Genomic DNA, 16692 nt, shown 5'->3' on the forward strand with positions numbered 1-16692 from the left:
AACTGTGTCACATTTCCCCGTGTTGACCAAATGTTTCTTTTTTTGTGATATCACACCTAGTGGCACTCACCTTTCCTTTTTCCCTGAGAGCACTGTTATGTCACTGCAAGAGGTGGAGTCTGGAAGTTCTGCCTTGTACTTGGGGACAGAATAGGGTGGAGCCGCAGCAGCAGGGGGAGCTATGGGTGGAGGCTGGGTGTGAGAAGGGAAATCTGTGACTGGGTGCTTTCACAGGGAGCAGAGGCATTTGACTCAGGGTACACATGCTTGAGCTGTGAGAGGCCCTACTCCCCTTGGCTGGCTGGCATCCCGGAGCAGAGGCAGAGAGAGACAGAGAAAGTTGAATGCGAAAGACTGAGGGTGAAGAGAATTTTAACTGTAAAGCAAACTACAAAGAGGGAAACAAGTGGTAAAGAAAGTTGTCTAAGCGGTAGGAAAGAGAATAAGGGACTAAGTTGAGTTCAGCGTGGCTCCTCTAGATTACTTTTCACCAGGGTATTTTTATCTGTAGTGAGCGTGCAAGCAGTTTGTATTTGGAATTGAGAGCAATGGCTGATACAGGTGTCAAGAAGGAGCATGGAGCCCTTGCAGAAGTGTCTTACGATGATGAAGAGGTCGCTCTGGTGGGTGCCGCCACAGAGCCGGCAGTAGATGACGATGATCCAGCTGAGGCGACCGATCCGGTGCTGGCAACTGGCTCGGGGGGGAAGAGTGAAGCGCAGATGAATGGGGTCATGATTCTGTCTCTGCTCGACAAGATTATCGGGGTGGTAGACCAGATCCAGCAGACCCAGAATGGGCTGGAGGCCCGGCAAGAAGGCATGGAGAAGTCAGTGTCAACCATCCAAGGGGAGCTGTCTAAGTTGTCCAAGAATCACATCGACACCGCCAACACTGTCAACAAAATGCTGGAGAAGGTACGCAAGGTCAGCGTCAACGTCAAGACAGTACGCAGCAACCTCGAGAAGCAGGCGGGCCAGATCAAGAAGCTGGAGAGCAACGAGTCTGAGCTGCTCAAGAGACGCAACTTCAAAGTCCTCATCTATCAGGTGAAATGGCATCTATGTGTGTAGGTCATAAAGTAATGAAAATTAAATGATTAATCTATTAGATCTGGCTGTTATAAATATAAATATGTACTTGTTAGAGATGTGTTGCATTTCCCACATCACAAACAAAGGTTGGGAAGAAGTGTGAAATTCACTTGAAAGGCTCTCAGAACTACCTTTAGACCTCATCTCACCAGAGGGAGAGAGACTCACACTGCAGCATGAGTTGACCCTTGTTGGGAAAATGAAAAGCGGACTAACAGTTTTTTGGGGGGATGCAGGATGGCTCGCTCTGTGGTTTCCATGACATAAATGTCTGAATCACTTTTTCCTAAACCCTAAATCAGGCTGTGATGTTTACCAACTATTCATCAGCTTTGCTTTCCACTACTTAGAAGCCGTTGAGTAGTCAGAGGTGCATTTGTCCTTCCACAAGTGAAGGGAAAGCCAGTAGCTGCCATGGAAAATAAAGACAGGTAGTGACCTCTCCCACTCCATGCGATTATCCAGTGAAACCATATAAAGATGAGTGGGTGTAAATAAAAATATAATGCCCATGAAATATGGCATGAAGGGCTACTTGAGACAGAACCAACGCCCCACCCCTAAGTGCCCAGCAGACATAGTTGGCAGGCTGCTCCCATGTAAGATGAAGATGTCGTTTTTATTGTGAAGATTTCCCAGAAGAGCAGCACACTTAACATTCATGCATTCACGCTGTACAAGTTCACACTTGACCACATAAGTGGTTGAGTGTGAGCACTGGGCCAGGCTCAGTTTTATTTCACGTGGCAAGTGTCAGAAAATATGACATGTGACACTGACCAACTCTTTTTTAGCAAGAGTGCTCTTGTGCTGGAATAAATCTCATGACAGCATAAGAAAATTGATTCAGCAGCAGTCACTTTATGCACACAACACCAGAGCATCTGCTTAAAAAACATTAGTAATAGTGAATCTGAGGGCTGCAAGCCTCGCATGAGTAGAGCTTACTTCAGGCTCTATATTGGCAGGCACAACGTTTTCACATCAGCCTCCCGGGATGTCCACTGTGGGAGCAGGTTACACTACTGGCATCTTGCAGAAATCCAATCATAGATCCTAGACCTTTAAATTACACTGCAAAGCAGGTGCCTCCTGCTGTTTTTGACACTACATGTTGTACTGCAAGCCAGTGTGTAAATTTGGTTGTCTATGTTGCAGGTTCTTTATTTAAATATGTTTGTAAATGTGCAGTTTTCTTTTAAGAAGCTACTAAACTTTTCAAATCAGATTTAAGTAATTTATTTTTGTTTACTTATGATTGCAGACAGAGCATGAATCACCTCTTGCTATTTTCTCACCTGTGACGCACTTATCGCTGGCTGCACTTGATCGTTGTGATATTTTCAAAGCAGTTGTAGGAGCTGGTGATCCCATGTTGCAGTAGCTGTTTTGGGCTCACGCAGTCTATTTATTGCCAGTGAATGGTTGCACTGTGTCCAGTTTAATTGACTGACAGATATTGGCAGCAGTGCAAATTTAAAGCTGGCTCACAGTCAAGTTTCACCACTTTCCACCATCTCCATGTGTGTTAATGTGTTAGAGTGGGAAAAGTTTAAGATTAGAACTAGGTTAAGGATAAGGTAAGGATTACTGTAAACTATGTAGAGGTTAAGTTAGGTATCTGTGGAATTAGTGTCAGGTAGTGTACCAGCGGGTGAGTGTGTGTAAGTGTTGGTGTGTGTGCGTCTGTGCCAATATCCTCGCTAATGTTGGCTTTCAACACTGTCAGTGAAGGCAGAACGTGAATGAGATAAATGAAACTTTTTCAATGTAGGATTTTGTACTTTACTTACTTGCATTAACTACAGGTTATTTTTCTTGTGTCTGTTTTTGCTGTTTGTTATGCGAATAGCCACATAGTCTAGGAGTTCTTGGCCCAAAAGGCTTTGACAGGGATGCTTTAAAATTAAACCTGCAAAGGCGATAGCTTTCAGGATACCCTGGTAACAGAAGGGCGTGACGGTGAAACCAGAGGGGTGGGGAAGCATTCAGCTCTTTACTTGATTAAAGAGCTCAGTGCTTCCTGCTTGGGTTGGCTGTCGTTAAGGAGTAGAGCTGGTCATCTACTAATTAAAAGGTTGGTGGTTTGATCTCTGGCTGCTCAAGTCTGCATGCCCAAGTATCCTTGTGCATGATACCGAGCCCAAAGTTATAAAGGTACAATATTGCATATCACAAATATTTAATAATAAATATAATAATAAAGTATTTAGGCCTAAATATATTTCTGTTGATGAAGTTTCTTGTAACAACACACCTGAGCAAATAAATCACAAAAAGTCCTCATTAACTCCAGAATTGCTCTAATTAAAAAACAGCACTTTCTTTTTTTTAGTTTACAATTTAAACTATATCCCATGGACAACTTATGCACAATTCTGAGGTTGTTTTAGATCCATGTCTGTGAGGGTCTTCCTTTTCTCTCAGCACAAGACACGCCTGGTTAATCTGTAGGCTTCAGATGACCAGTGTTTTCAATGAGCCTCTGTCTTTAACACCCTTTCTGACTGTTGCGTTCGGTATTGCTGCCATTTGTGGATCGCATGTCATATCAAGAGGAGCAACTGTGAGCCCAGGTTTATTTCCTCATCCCCATTAATCTCATGCAGCAGGCATTTGACTATTTTAGTGCTTCCAACCAAGGCACACTTCCTGTTTTTTGTTTGCTGATTGCAGTAGCTGTCAGAGGAAATAAACCCAGAGCCAAGAGATAATTTGATAAATCTAGACTGCAGCTTCTTAATTAAAGCTTTATGGTAGCTGTAATGTTAGAGCTGTAAATATTCTCAATTTTTTGGTGGATTTTTTGGTGGATTCCAGTAATGATGGAGTTTTACTTTTTGAAACACAAAAAGAAATTAGCCTTTCCCAAGCATGATTACTAACAAAGAGCTTTCTTAGCTTCCTGCTTTTTTCCCAGCTCTATGACAATTATAAAAGATTGGTCATAACCAAACAGAGCAGGCACAGCTATGTCAGTTTTATAGGCCTTTAGTTAGCTTAGTCAAGGGTGTGTAGTTTATTTTACCAAGGGACCACATAAGAACTTAAACTGAACTTAGTTCTACTAAGTTTGGGGCCCTTGGGAAATTGCCCACTCCTGGCTTAAACAGTTGCTTTTCAAAACCCTTAAAAGGTCCTACCACTGACTTAGCCCTACACTATATCCCATATGGTCTGCCTAGGCAATACTAGAGGACAAGTATCAAAGACGGGGTCCTGCTGTGTCAACTTCAGTGGATTTAGTGTCATTTGAGGGAAAAGAATAATTAGCATATCTACATGCACAGCAAACCAATCATTATTAATGAGCGCTCTGGCATCTATCAAGTACATACAGTTTAATGTTAATGGAATGGACCGATCATGCATATGTGCATGGTCACTCCCAAAGATTGACCCAGGAAAACATGACATGTACTAGTAGGTATCCAACATTTTGCAAAGTTTTACTTTAAATGTGAAAAGTAACCATGAATTTTAAATTGCTGTAATTCAACCAATCAGATCTCTCTGTGTTTTGTAATGCTCATTATCTATGTAATTATGTGGATTAATCTAGTTTATGTAATATGATATGGGTATGTCAGTCAGAGTGTGAGACAGTACTTCTGTGTGTCTGGAATTAGGGTGTGTTTGGCTGCAGCTCAAGGACAGTGATATCCATGTGGTCAACTCTATCAGGGAGATGTAAGCTTCTCGGTTACAGGCTGCTTATTCCACACTAGCCCCACAGACCTTCCAGAGCTCAAATCGCAGCCAACAAGCCTCACCACCAGCATAAGCCTACTTTTCTCTTATAGCTTTTCACCGTGCCCAGACTGTTTAATAACCCAGTTCAATTTATTCCAAACATAGCGATTCAACCAAAGCTCTTTTGCTCTTTCAACTCAATAAATCTTTGTTTCTAGGTAGAAAGTGGGTCTCAGGCTCATTAAATACAGGGTTGTTGTGAAGTACTTAGCAGACTCTTGCAGGCAATAGCAACAAACTCTACCAAAAAGTGTTGTGATTCATCCTGCTGGCATCTCTCTGCCCCTCCTGCCAGCATACTCACTTGTTCTCCTCCCTCCTCAGTTTCTCTCCCTTATCACTCCCCATCAACTCTGCATTAGCCCTTTTTACTCCCACTCAGACTTCTAATCCACATTTAAACGTCATTCACTCCTCTCAGCCTCTCTTCGGTTGGTCTTTCTGTACTCCTCTACCCTGAAAGATCCTGCCGACTCTACGTTTAAGTGTTACAACTTAGCTACAAAGATGAACTCTGTGTGGATACGGTATTCAAAATGCTCATGTTGGTAGTTTCCCTTTTGTGACTTCATGGAGTCAAAATGCTCTTGCTTTAAGCTTTTCTTTGCCAAATTTGGATGTACTCCTCTAATCACTCTCTCTTTCCTTCTCTCACATATTTCGTTGACAACAGGGAACAACTGAGCTCAACCCAATGAGTAACAGTAGCCCTTTTTCATTCTGTTTGGAACTCCTTTTTATTTTTGAGCGTCCTAAGCCATTATCCTTTTGCGGCAAAAATACTGCTTTGTCATCTGTGTATCAGCTGCCGTCCTCTGCTATTGTTCGGGTTGTCTTTCTGTTTTCTTTGCTTTGGTTTATTTTGCAGGAAACAACATAAATATACAAGATTGTGTTGAAAAAGACAGTTATTTAGAACAGTTAAGACTGGCTAAGGACCAGAGGTTGGGTAGGATAATTGGATAAATGTTTGACAAACAAGCATACAGGACATTTCCTCTCTGATCTACTTTTTCAGATCAAGTGTACAGCACGGTGTGGTTTCACCAGAAGCTGAGGTTGGATTTGCTGAGAGTGTTACTCTATCCCTTCCTGTGCTTCTCACGCTAAAGTATACAGTTTATACAGCAGAAAGAGGACCCCTTGCTACTTCAACACGTGAAAACAGTGTACATGTGTATATATATTTTTGAATTAATATATTAAATATGGCTGATAATTTTGCCTGTGATTGCTTAAGTTAGCCACTGTGTCAGCTCAGTCTTACACAGCACTTACAGAGAATATGTGATTGACAGGATGTAGTGCACTAGGGAGATTTTGACATAGTGCATAGAGATGTTGTTTAAAGGAAATGGGGCTAGTGTTGTGTTACGCATGAAAACCAAAAAACCCTCACCATTACCTGCGACATCAGTGTGCGTATGTATCAGCATTATCTTTATATCTAATGTTTTCGTGTGAGCTGTTTGCCTTGCTCTGCAAGAGATCATTCTGTGGTGCGTATTTTAAAATAACCATATTTCATGTGTCCTGAATTCAAGCCACAGCTGCCTTCCCATCTCACCAAACATCCCCATCCCACAGCAGCAGACATGATTTACCAGCTGGGGCACTGATCGGGCCACCCCTCAATTTTGTCATTTGTAGTTGTCATCCAGCTTCTTGGCCAGCTAACAGACATGTGTCCTCATACCACATCACAACTTGGTGGAAGCTTCTGATACTCTCTGGGCTGTTTATTCCAAGATTTGTAGGCACTAGGCACACCCTTCATCTACAAGAGCACAGCCAAAAAAAAATAAAGTTGGCCAAATGATATGACTTGGTATATTTAAGGAAACTGTTATGTTGCCTGTTGCTATAAATACACCAGTAGCAATGCAACGAAATGCCATAGTGTCCTATTTCATTGAGTGGGTGTGAGTTTAACAATGTGGAGTACCATTTGATTGATAAATTGAATTACAAATGGCAAATGTGGATGTTTCTCTTTGTATTTCTTGTAATTGTGTATATGCTGTCAATTGTATATAAGATTTGTTCAATCGAAAGCTTTCCTGTTGAATATCATTCACACATCTTTACTGTAAGTGGACACTTCACGACTCCCTGCATATATAGGTGTCTCTTAAAGACATATAGATATGTTTACTATTAATATGACCAAATGTTATTCTTGTAATTTAACATGAGTGCATGTGAAAGTAAGATCTGGACTGTGCAAGCCGACAGTCTAAAGTGCTACAGTCAGGTTTCCCAGTGGTATGTTTCGCTGCTGCTGTGACGGCTTGCTCTTCTTGTCACTGGCATGTGAATTATAGGCTGTCACTCAGCGTGTGCCAGGACACCGTGGGTTTTGTGTACCCTTGCCATTAGATTTTGCATGCACATGGATGTTTTGGATGATTAATCTATAAATAATGGAAACAGTACTTAAATTATGTTAACAGTGTAAGAGGCGAACTTTGAAGGTGAAATGTGCTTGTAAGCTCACATATAAGTACATAATTAAGACTAAGTGTACAATAACATTGATGAGTTACTGAATTGACGGCAATCCCATTTTTAATATGTCATCATCATCATTAATTTGCTGTGAATTAATACTAGAGTCAGTTACTGATTTGGTTGAGTGTTGCGTTAACATGAGTAAAATGCACTTACTTGATTATAACATTACATAATATTATAAAGCAGTAATTGGCTTTTTTTTTTTGCAGAAAAGAATAAGGTTACAATAATAACACTGTCCCTTAAAGAAGACATGTTCATAGTAGATTATGCAAATGCATGCATACACACACTGAACATTTTAAAATGTGAGATTTGATCATTTCTAAAACTACATCCTATTCTTACCTTGGATATAATACATTTGGATATAATACCATGTTATATAATACGTTTCCAGCACTCTGGCTTTTAGCTCAGACAGGGACGTAAATGGAAAAGTAAATTTTCCATCTTTGCATGAAACTAACCCAGCTGGGATTCCAGTGGTTTCACAGTAATGGATGTGGGAAGGCTGGGCTGGGGAAAAGGGCTTCCCCATTTATAAAATAACAAATTACTGCAAGAGAAAAAAAACAAGAAACTCCCTTCCTGTGGTATAAAATATAACATGGCATTGCCGTATTGACTGCGTGGTATAAAGAAGTCCTCTTTTTTGCAATGAATGTGACTACAGACAGCTGAAGTGGCTGTTTTTGCCCCATAACCCACAGGACACTTTAACAAGATGCCGTCAGGGCAATTTGTGTAAAACGAATAGGGGAGCTTCATGAAACATTGTATTCTTAGTCGCAAACCCCAAACTGCCTGAAGTAGAACGCAGCTAATCTAGTCATCTGTGCATTGCTTGAGCCTTATTTGGGAAAGCGTGGGAGGCCTCAATATTAATGACCAGAGTACATTAATGTCCTTATTTTAACCTCCACACACTCGTTGGGGATCAAAGCATCGTGATTCAGGCCATTGCAACGCTCTAACACACAAACCTTCTACTCTGCTTCTTGTCAATCTTTCATTTAGCCTTTTTCAGTTCTCGGGGGGGGCATATGGGTCAATGAGATCACTCATTGTGAAAGCTAAGTGCACAGCTGCAAGGACTGCTAAGGATCAGACAGCTGCTCCTGTGACTCACTGGAGAGGCCTTTCATCACACTGCCCCAAAAGGATTGGTGTGTGTCTGTTTTTCACTTGAGTAGGTGGATCAGGGTTGTCTGTTTTATTGGCACGGGTTGATTATCTAACAATAGTCCGGCTTGCTACGTACCAAAGGCAACATCAGTAATTAATGAACTGCGTTGGTTTTTTAAATCTGACATTTATCATAGGTGCAAGTAGGGAATTAAAAAAAACCAAATGTTTGCAGTTAATCAAAGCAGAACAAAGCCACAAACACCTTTACATTATGATTACACATACCACAAACTGAAAGCTGTGCAACCACCTTCTAGACACGTGCTGAGCAGAGAACACAGTCACTGTGTTGTGCATGTGCAACACTTCTGACTTTTAATCATCTTGGCTTGACAAAATGATGCTAAAATCTTGTCAGCGACACAATAAGTATGCAAGAATGTTCAACACAGTGGGTTAGTAAGGGTCTTTTAGCAGATAGAGAGACAGCGACATGCCAGCAGCTTTAGTCAGAACGTCTGTTGTCTCAGTATAGTGCTAATTGAGGACACTGTTTCCTCTGTTGTCCTTGGTAACAGACTGTATGAGTCAGACTAGTAACATTAAGCCTCTGACAATTAAAAGGTGCTGCTGTAAAGAGTTTTAATTAAATTATATTTCAGGCAGGTTTTTAACCTTGATTAGAAACATTGTTGTTGAATTTTTCATTAAAAACCAATTTCCTCAAAGCCAGAGGGTTTGATCTCCCACAGGTGTAATGATTCTCAGTGTTTTAATCTTTTCCTGCTTCACTTTTCTGGTTCAACTGTTTTTCCATAATTGATTTAGCTGTTTTCCACCTTTTTCTTTTTCTAGGATTCACGCCATTCGTTGAGTAGAGCGCACTTACTCCGTCACTTTTCCCCTGGAGCTTGTTAGCAAACGCACACAGAAATACAGTGCTCACTTTTCCACAGCGATTAAAGTGGAAGGAGTAAGGAAGGTAACACAGGGACGCAAATGGAATTACTATATTTGTCCTCAAGCTCTTAAGGGGCGTGCACACAGGAAGAGACAAACGGCAATGCTGCAACTGTTAAGGAAATCACTCAAAGTCCTGTACAAAAACTTTGCTGCAGTGGAGTGTTTCGTGTTGAGTGATTCGCTTTTTATGTAAATCAGTGTTAATCTCTCAACTTGTAATCTCGCTCTTAAACCCAGACAGGGTTTATCACAGTTTCCATAGAGTGGGCTGTATCAGGTTTTCAGAATGTAAACAGTGAAACTTTCCCATGAGCCTAGAAAGGCTAATTGAAAATTTTATAAATGTGAAGTTATTCTTAGAGCTCACGTAAGCTTGTGACAAATAGATTTGTATATAGCATGTGTTTAAGTCGTAGACTAGGTTTGAGGAATAGCCTGAAATGTTGATCTCTACACTCTAACATGTTGCAACTAGACTTATAGGCTATATCGCAAAAAAGAGGCATCCATATAAAGGGTTTTTTTCTTTGTTTGTCATATATTTATGTTTAGGAACTATCTTAAAACAGACAATCATGGATTGCAGTGTTGGCCAAAATGGAACTGGTCGAGATACACTTTCTAGTTTTAAAAAAAGCAGCTTTTACGGTAAATATTTAGGACAGAACGAGACAAAAATGAATAAAAGAGAATAGAAAATGCTGAAGGAGCAATGCTTTTTTTCTTCATCAGTTTTAAGTAAAACGTTTGTCATTTTTCTCACAAAAGTATTTCGGCCAATGATTTGATTTGCATTACATAGCTCTAGTGAGGTGCAGTATAACAATGTTATGTATGATTTCACCTGTTTCCTGCCAGGCACTGCTGTTTTCCATTGGCTCCACACTTTCTTTTCAAGCGCTCAGTATAGCTTCATGGGAAAAACTGCGAATAACAGTGTCTCTGTTTCTGTCGGCTTACATTGCTCATACTTGCTCTCAGTTACGCCATTTTCATGCCTTTTCTTTGTGTTATGTCAAAAGCACAAGACACAAATAATATAATGTATATATTTGCACATAAAAATTCTGCAGGAAAATCTGAGAAGGAGAGGAGGAGCTGGTGTATACTTTCTAAGGTCACCTAAATAAATTAAATGAATTTAATTAAATGAACACATTTAATTCTGTGTGTGGCTATCATGAAGTGTGTATATAGAAGTTGTCTTATATATGAGGTCACATTTTACAACAGCAAATGGGAATCTGTTGCAGTATTATGTGTTTATGCGTTCAAAAATATATTTAATTATCATCTCATTACTCAGCCCTACTGTGCTCACTGAGCTAACCTGCAAAACATTTGCAGTATATATTTTAGTTTAAGAGGAATATGCTCAGCAACTGCCGAACATGTGCCAATATATTGTTGTAGACATGTCAGTTGTTTGTCCAGCTAAACTTCACCTCACTACCCACCAGAGACAGCATGAGGGGGTGGTTGCTATGGTGATAGAGCGTTGTGTTTATCCGTTGCTGTGTGGGAGGGGAAGGGAGGGAGCTTCTTAGTGGTGCAGTAGTCAGCAGCCAGAGAACAGTACATGGAATCCAGAGAGCGGGAAAGGCCAGCCTAAAATAAACCCACACAGAGTGGGTCGAGCAGGTTTATACTATATACAGTGCTGAATATGGTTGCAATGTCCATTTTATGATAGGATCGCGTGGCAGTATTTGAATGGTGCAGAGATATGTGCTACTGATGTGATCTGACAGCTGTTTGTCTTTTACAAGTTAGGAATAAGAGCTGATAATACAGGTCACGTAATATTTAGTGTTATACTAGTGATATTACAGTTGTTATATTACAGTAGGAAACTATTAATTATCAAAAAACTATAACTTTCAAACCTTAAGCCAACTTAGAGCAGGGATTCTTAAAATTTTGATGACCATGTGACAAGTAAAGGAACCAAAACACAATTTAGGGCCACACAAGAAAAAAAGCCCCTGTGTTTGTAATGTGTTGTTTCAGAATGGCGGTTTATGCTGGTAGCTAATGCTGATGCAGTGTAATTCAGCTTTTAAAGTCTTACTGACCCCTCAATGTACTTTAGATCAGCGGTCCCCAACCCCGGGGCCTCAGACCGGTACCAGTCCGTGAGTCGTTTGGTACCGGGCCGCGAGAGTTGAGGTTCAGGTGTGAAATGTATGGTTTTCAGGGTTTTTATCGGTTTTCAGCGTTATTTTGTTATCGTTTTTATCGTTAACTCGGTTTTCCTGGGTCTTTTCACGTGTGTTATGAATAAATCTTCTTTTTTTCAGTACCGGTACTAGTTTTATTTTGTTGTATTTATCCGCCTTAAAGGCGCCTTAAAGGCACCTTAAAGGCCGGTCCGTGAAAATATTGTCGGGCATAAACCGGTCCATGGTGCAAAAAAGGTTGGGGACCGCTGCTTTAGATGTCACATTTATGCAGCATTTGTCCTATGTACTTGAAGCACTTTATCTACATCACATCAGCAGTCAGTTTAGAATCACAAGTTAACTTAGGAAACCCACACAGGTACAGGGAGAACATGCAAAAAGCAAGAAAGAACAATGAGTATTCTTGCTGTGAAATGACTGAAATGCTATTTACTCCACCATCAAGTTACCTAAATTGTCATTTAAAGTGTGAAAGGGTGACTACTGCCTAGGCAGTATTCGCATTTAGGTGTATGCATTGTAATTATAGCAGCTTATAATAACAGTGGCTGACAAATTATTCCCACCTTATTGAAATGTTTCTTTTTACAATTTTCAAATAAAGATGTGTCGTCCCTCATAGTGGAGATGATAAACAAACCTTTGCTACATGCGAGCAGCGCTGTGTCTGTTTCATCTGAGTCCGTGTTCTGCAGGATAATTATTTGTCTGATTGTGGCTCTTTAGCGGACTGATATTAGACAAAATAGATATGAGGCCTTTTATGCCTCTTAAATTAACTTCAGATGTAAACACTCATTGGTATTTGAACCTAGATGTCAGACTGTGAACATCCTAAATATTCCTAAATATCTAGGTTGGTCTCATGAATTACTGATTTTTTTCATGTGTATCTACAAAGTCAGTGACTATAGTGATGGTGTACTGAGGTGTGGTTCAGCAGGGTGGGTCGACTGATCCCTCTATCAGTAACTGACAGTTGGGGGAATCACATTTCTATCATAGTACTGCTCCTCCCTTTGTGGATATCTGGAATGACACTGTCCTGCCAAACAACATGGAAATGTGGTCTACTTTGTTGACAGATGTAAAATGAAAAAATGTAAGTGCTTTGATTTAAGGTTTTGTTTTAGTTTTATTGTAACTTGTAGGGGGGTATTCAAATAGATGCACATCCAAGTGGTTTTACAGGGTGATACCTTCCCGTGTAGCTTTGCATAGAACAAATACTATGGTCCTGCTTCTGGGCTTATGTATGCAGCAATTTCTGGTCATCTCTGAAACTGCTGCACTTTGCATTATGTGCTAAACCGAAACTATTCTAACCACTAAGTATTTCCAGTGAAATTTAACCACCAGTCTTTATTCTGCATTTTATTATCAACACTTTTGCCGACCAAACACAAGCTGAAATTGTCTACTGAGAGATTTAACTGAAGATTAGGTCTTCAGACTTTTATACAGAAATGATATGTAAGTGGCAGGAAATAAACCTGTGGTTAGATGAACAAATTGTGAGCTTCAGTTTCATTATGACTAAAGTTGCAGATAATATAGGATTCCTTTCAGGTTTTACTAGTGTTTTAAAGACATGCCATATAATACCTATAAATATGCCAGGCTACATTCTTTTATCTTTCATAACTAAAAATTTAAAACCATTTTGTTTGCACAATTTTCAGCATATAAGTGACACCACTAGATGGCACTCCGCACCAGCTGCACACAGTGACATGTTTACACTGACTACTTGATGAGGCATGACTCTGCAGAGTTTCAGGGTGATATTTGCAATTCCGTTGCCCATTATCTTAATTTTGTATAGGTGGTACATTTGAAAACATATTGAAACATATGCTATTTTTACATTATTCATATAATACAATTAATGAAACATCATGTCCATTGAAATGTTTGTAAAAATTGTTGTAAAGCGTGTTTAACTCAGTCTCGCTCACTCTGCTACAGTGGCTTAATGCTCTTCTCTCTTTCTTTCTTTTCTATTTTGTCCCTTAGGACCAAGTGAAGCCACCAAAGGCATCCAAATCCAAGACAGCAGAGGCGGTAGAAAGTAAAACAGCGGAGGGCCTTGAGCAAATCCCTGAAGAGGGACAGGAGGGACTCCCAGACAATCTTAATTCAGATGAAGAGGTGGTGATTGAAGAGGAGCTCATAGAGACTCGTACAAAGCGCCTCCAACGCACCACAAAAGAGCAAGTCGATAACATAAAGAAAGCCTTCTCCAAAGAGAAAATTGAGAAGACCAAACTAAAAACCAAGGAAAACTTGGAGAAGACCAAGCAGAGAACCCGTGAAAACTTGGAGAAGACAAGACAGAGAACCCGTGACAACCTGGAGAAAACTAAGCACAGTCTTGAGAAGAAGATGGGCAAGCTCGGGACCCGCATGACTCCCAACCAGGAGCGCAGGGCAAAGATAAAGAGTTCCAAAGAGAAGATGAAGAAGTCACTCACCCCTGACCACAAGATGTATGCTCGTTCCAAGACCTCCGTGTACCGCGTTCCCCCTTTTACCTTCCATGTTAAGAAGATCCGGGAAGGGGAGGAGGAGGTGGTGCAGAACACGGAGATGGTAGAAGTGAGCGAAGCCGAGGTTCAGCCAGGGGGAGAGGAGAACGGGATGGGTGTGCACGTGGAGGTGGAGGAAGGGGAGCTTGTCAGTGTAGACAGCCCCGAAATAGATACTCTGTTGGAGGTGACTGAAGACTCTGACCTGGTCAGGGTGGATACAGACCACCTAAAGAAAGCCCAAAGTGAATAGAGTCTCGTAGCTCCACGGGGCTGTGAAAGAAATTATATTAAGATGAAGAAGGAAACAGAATACTGATAAATGAATATAATCACAAAGACACAGTAGGGACTTTATAGATGATTACAATCTATGACATCTTATTTGTTTTCTGTTCTCTTTGTATTGTTCCCAACAGGGATAACTTTCATATTTGTTCATATTTAGCACTCAAATAATAGAAAGAAAGACAAAAACAGGAGTTATGTTACAGGCTGACTGGATATGCTACACTTAGAAATTAGAGTATTTGTTGTTTGTTGTTGGTTTGATTAGTTGTGTGGCTAAAAGAAAAACAAAAAAATTGTTGTGATTAAGAGACAATATTTAGTGTGGCATTTGCCTTAACAAATATGGAAAAATGAAGTTCTTGGCAATGTTTGTGTTGTAATGGACGGGTGAAGTGATGTGAATGTGTAAAGAAAAATAAATGTAAAAGTTGTAGACGGATTCTTCTACAGAAGAATTAACAGGTGAAGAAAAGATCTGTTGCACTGGACTTAAACTAAGGCGTTTAACTAAACTGTACTCCATATTTCGTAAGATTACAAACATTTTCCCAAATGTTACAATACAGTGTTTCTCATTGTTAAGCACTTAAGTGTGAATGGCTGGAAATAGATGTGCAGTTTCTATTAATATATACTAGGAACCATGAACCTGTGACAAATTCAACTATTACAATGTTTAAATGCATAACACCACACTAAAAAGCAAAATATACTGTTGTATATGTGGGGTGGTAAATTTTTCAGCTGAATTTTCAGCTTTCATTAATATTGAAAAATGAATAACTGAATGAAAATATTAATAAGATTCGGAATGTCACTTTTGCAATAGTAAAAACAGTGTTTAATGAGGATACGGCGTTTGGTGTATCTGAACACGTTCTCACTAAGCTGCACATATTGCACTGCTGCGCAAAGGGGAGATGAAAAAGACTGTATCACCATGGTCACAGCTCATCACACTATTAAAATTTCTCAAAGTAATTACAGACAGAAAAAAAGATGGTCTAGAGAGACGCGAGATGACAGTTTAATGACCGCTGTATGTAATATGGAGAAGCTGAACTATTACAGGAACATCCAAAGCAAAAAACTACGAAAATCTGGTCGTAAGTTATACAATTTGGTTGGCATAAGATGGAGAAAACAACCAAGCAGTAATGAATGTAAACTGGTATGGCAATGCACAGTCAGTCTTCTGATTTTGTAAGGCCGAGCATATCGCTCTCCAGACAACAACAAGGTGAATGTATGTCTTCCATTTTGCCTCCCTGGAGACTTGAATGACCTTGATGTGGTGCAGACACACACGCAGAGGCCTACTGTGTAGCATCGACCATCATTAAAGTAATCAATGGGCGGGGAAATACAATTAAGGAGAGTGCTTGGTCAGAGCACTGCACAAACCAGAGAACATTGGGAAAGACAAAGGGGGGGGGGTCTATGTAAGGAAGGGAGAGACTACTAAATGGTGACACGTATGTGCATGTCACGTACTCAAGCATGAAGCTGAAATCACAAAAAAACAATAAAGAAATCAGCCGTTGGCCTGTGAATTCACATGGGCATGTTATTTTCATAGCATTAGCCTTTTGTTTATTTTACTTTTTATTTTTTTGTATTTTATTTTATTTTATTGGCAAAGACAACCTGTGCTTTATCCATAATACTCGCTGGTTCCTTTAGAAGAAATGTGTGTTTTTGTCACCCTGTTTATTTTGTCTTGTTTTAAGCTGCTGGTTATTCAGAAAATGAGCTTCAACATTACTGCAACCTTATGTGACATAATATTACGCTTGGTGTTACTGATTTATATTCAAATAATGACGCTTGACTGATTATGTTGTGTTTAAGGCTTTTTATGCCTAACAAATTCAATATAAATAAACGCCTTACTAAATAATATTTAGTGCCTGGCATCATTCTTACGAACCTGGCTGATAATGTTGTCTTGTTTGTCAGTTTATAAGTTTATTTGTGTTCCTTCACCTACCGTGACCAGAGGGTTGAATTATAACTAAAGGTAAATAATGAAGCGCTCTTGTGTTATTAAACTCTCGATGACGTCGGCACTGCCGGTAATTCAGATGACTTCTAGGCTGGCTGTTCCGTGAAAATGTTTGTGCTCCCTCCGGTGCTACCCAGCGTAAACGTCAACTCTATGGCTTACCCGGGGGAGGGTGTTCACAGAAGAACAGCTCAGTTGCGACAGCGATACAGCGGACCTCCTCAACCAAC

General features: G+C 40.1%; 1 protein-coding gene across 1 annotated transcript; it reads left to right on the plus strand.

Moving 5' to 3' along the window:
• Positions 1-223: 223 nt before the first annotated feature.
• On the plus strand, positions 224-16340 carry cavin1a (caveolae associated protein 1a). The gene is made up of 2 exons (XM_085351784.1): positions 224-1049; positions 13655-16340. Exons 1-2 carry the CDS (start codon positions 549-551, stop codon positions 14417-14419), a joined length of 1266 nt encoding a protein of 421 aa, XP_085207910.1. The 5' UTR covers positions 224-548; the 3' UTR covers positions 14420-16340.
• Positions 16341-16692: the final 352 nt, after the last annotated feature.

This window comes from Diplotaxodon limnothrissa, linkage group LG4 (assembly GCF_057381915.1).
Source record: "Diplotaxodon limnothrissa isolate DT_005_m linkage group LG4, D_limnothrissa_male_GT1.1, whole genome shotgun sequence".
Lineage (NCBI taxonomy): Eukaryota > Metazoa > Chordata > Actinopteri > Cichliformes > Cichlidae > Diplotaxodon > Diplotaxodon limnothrissa.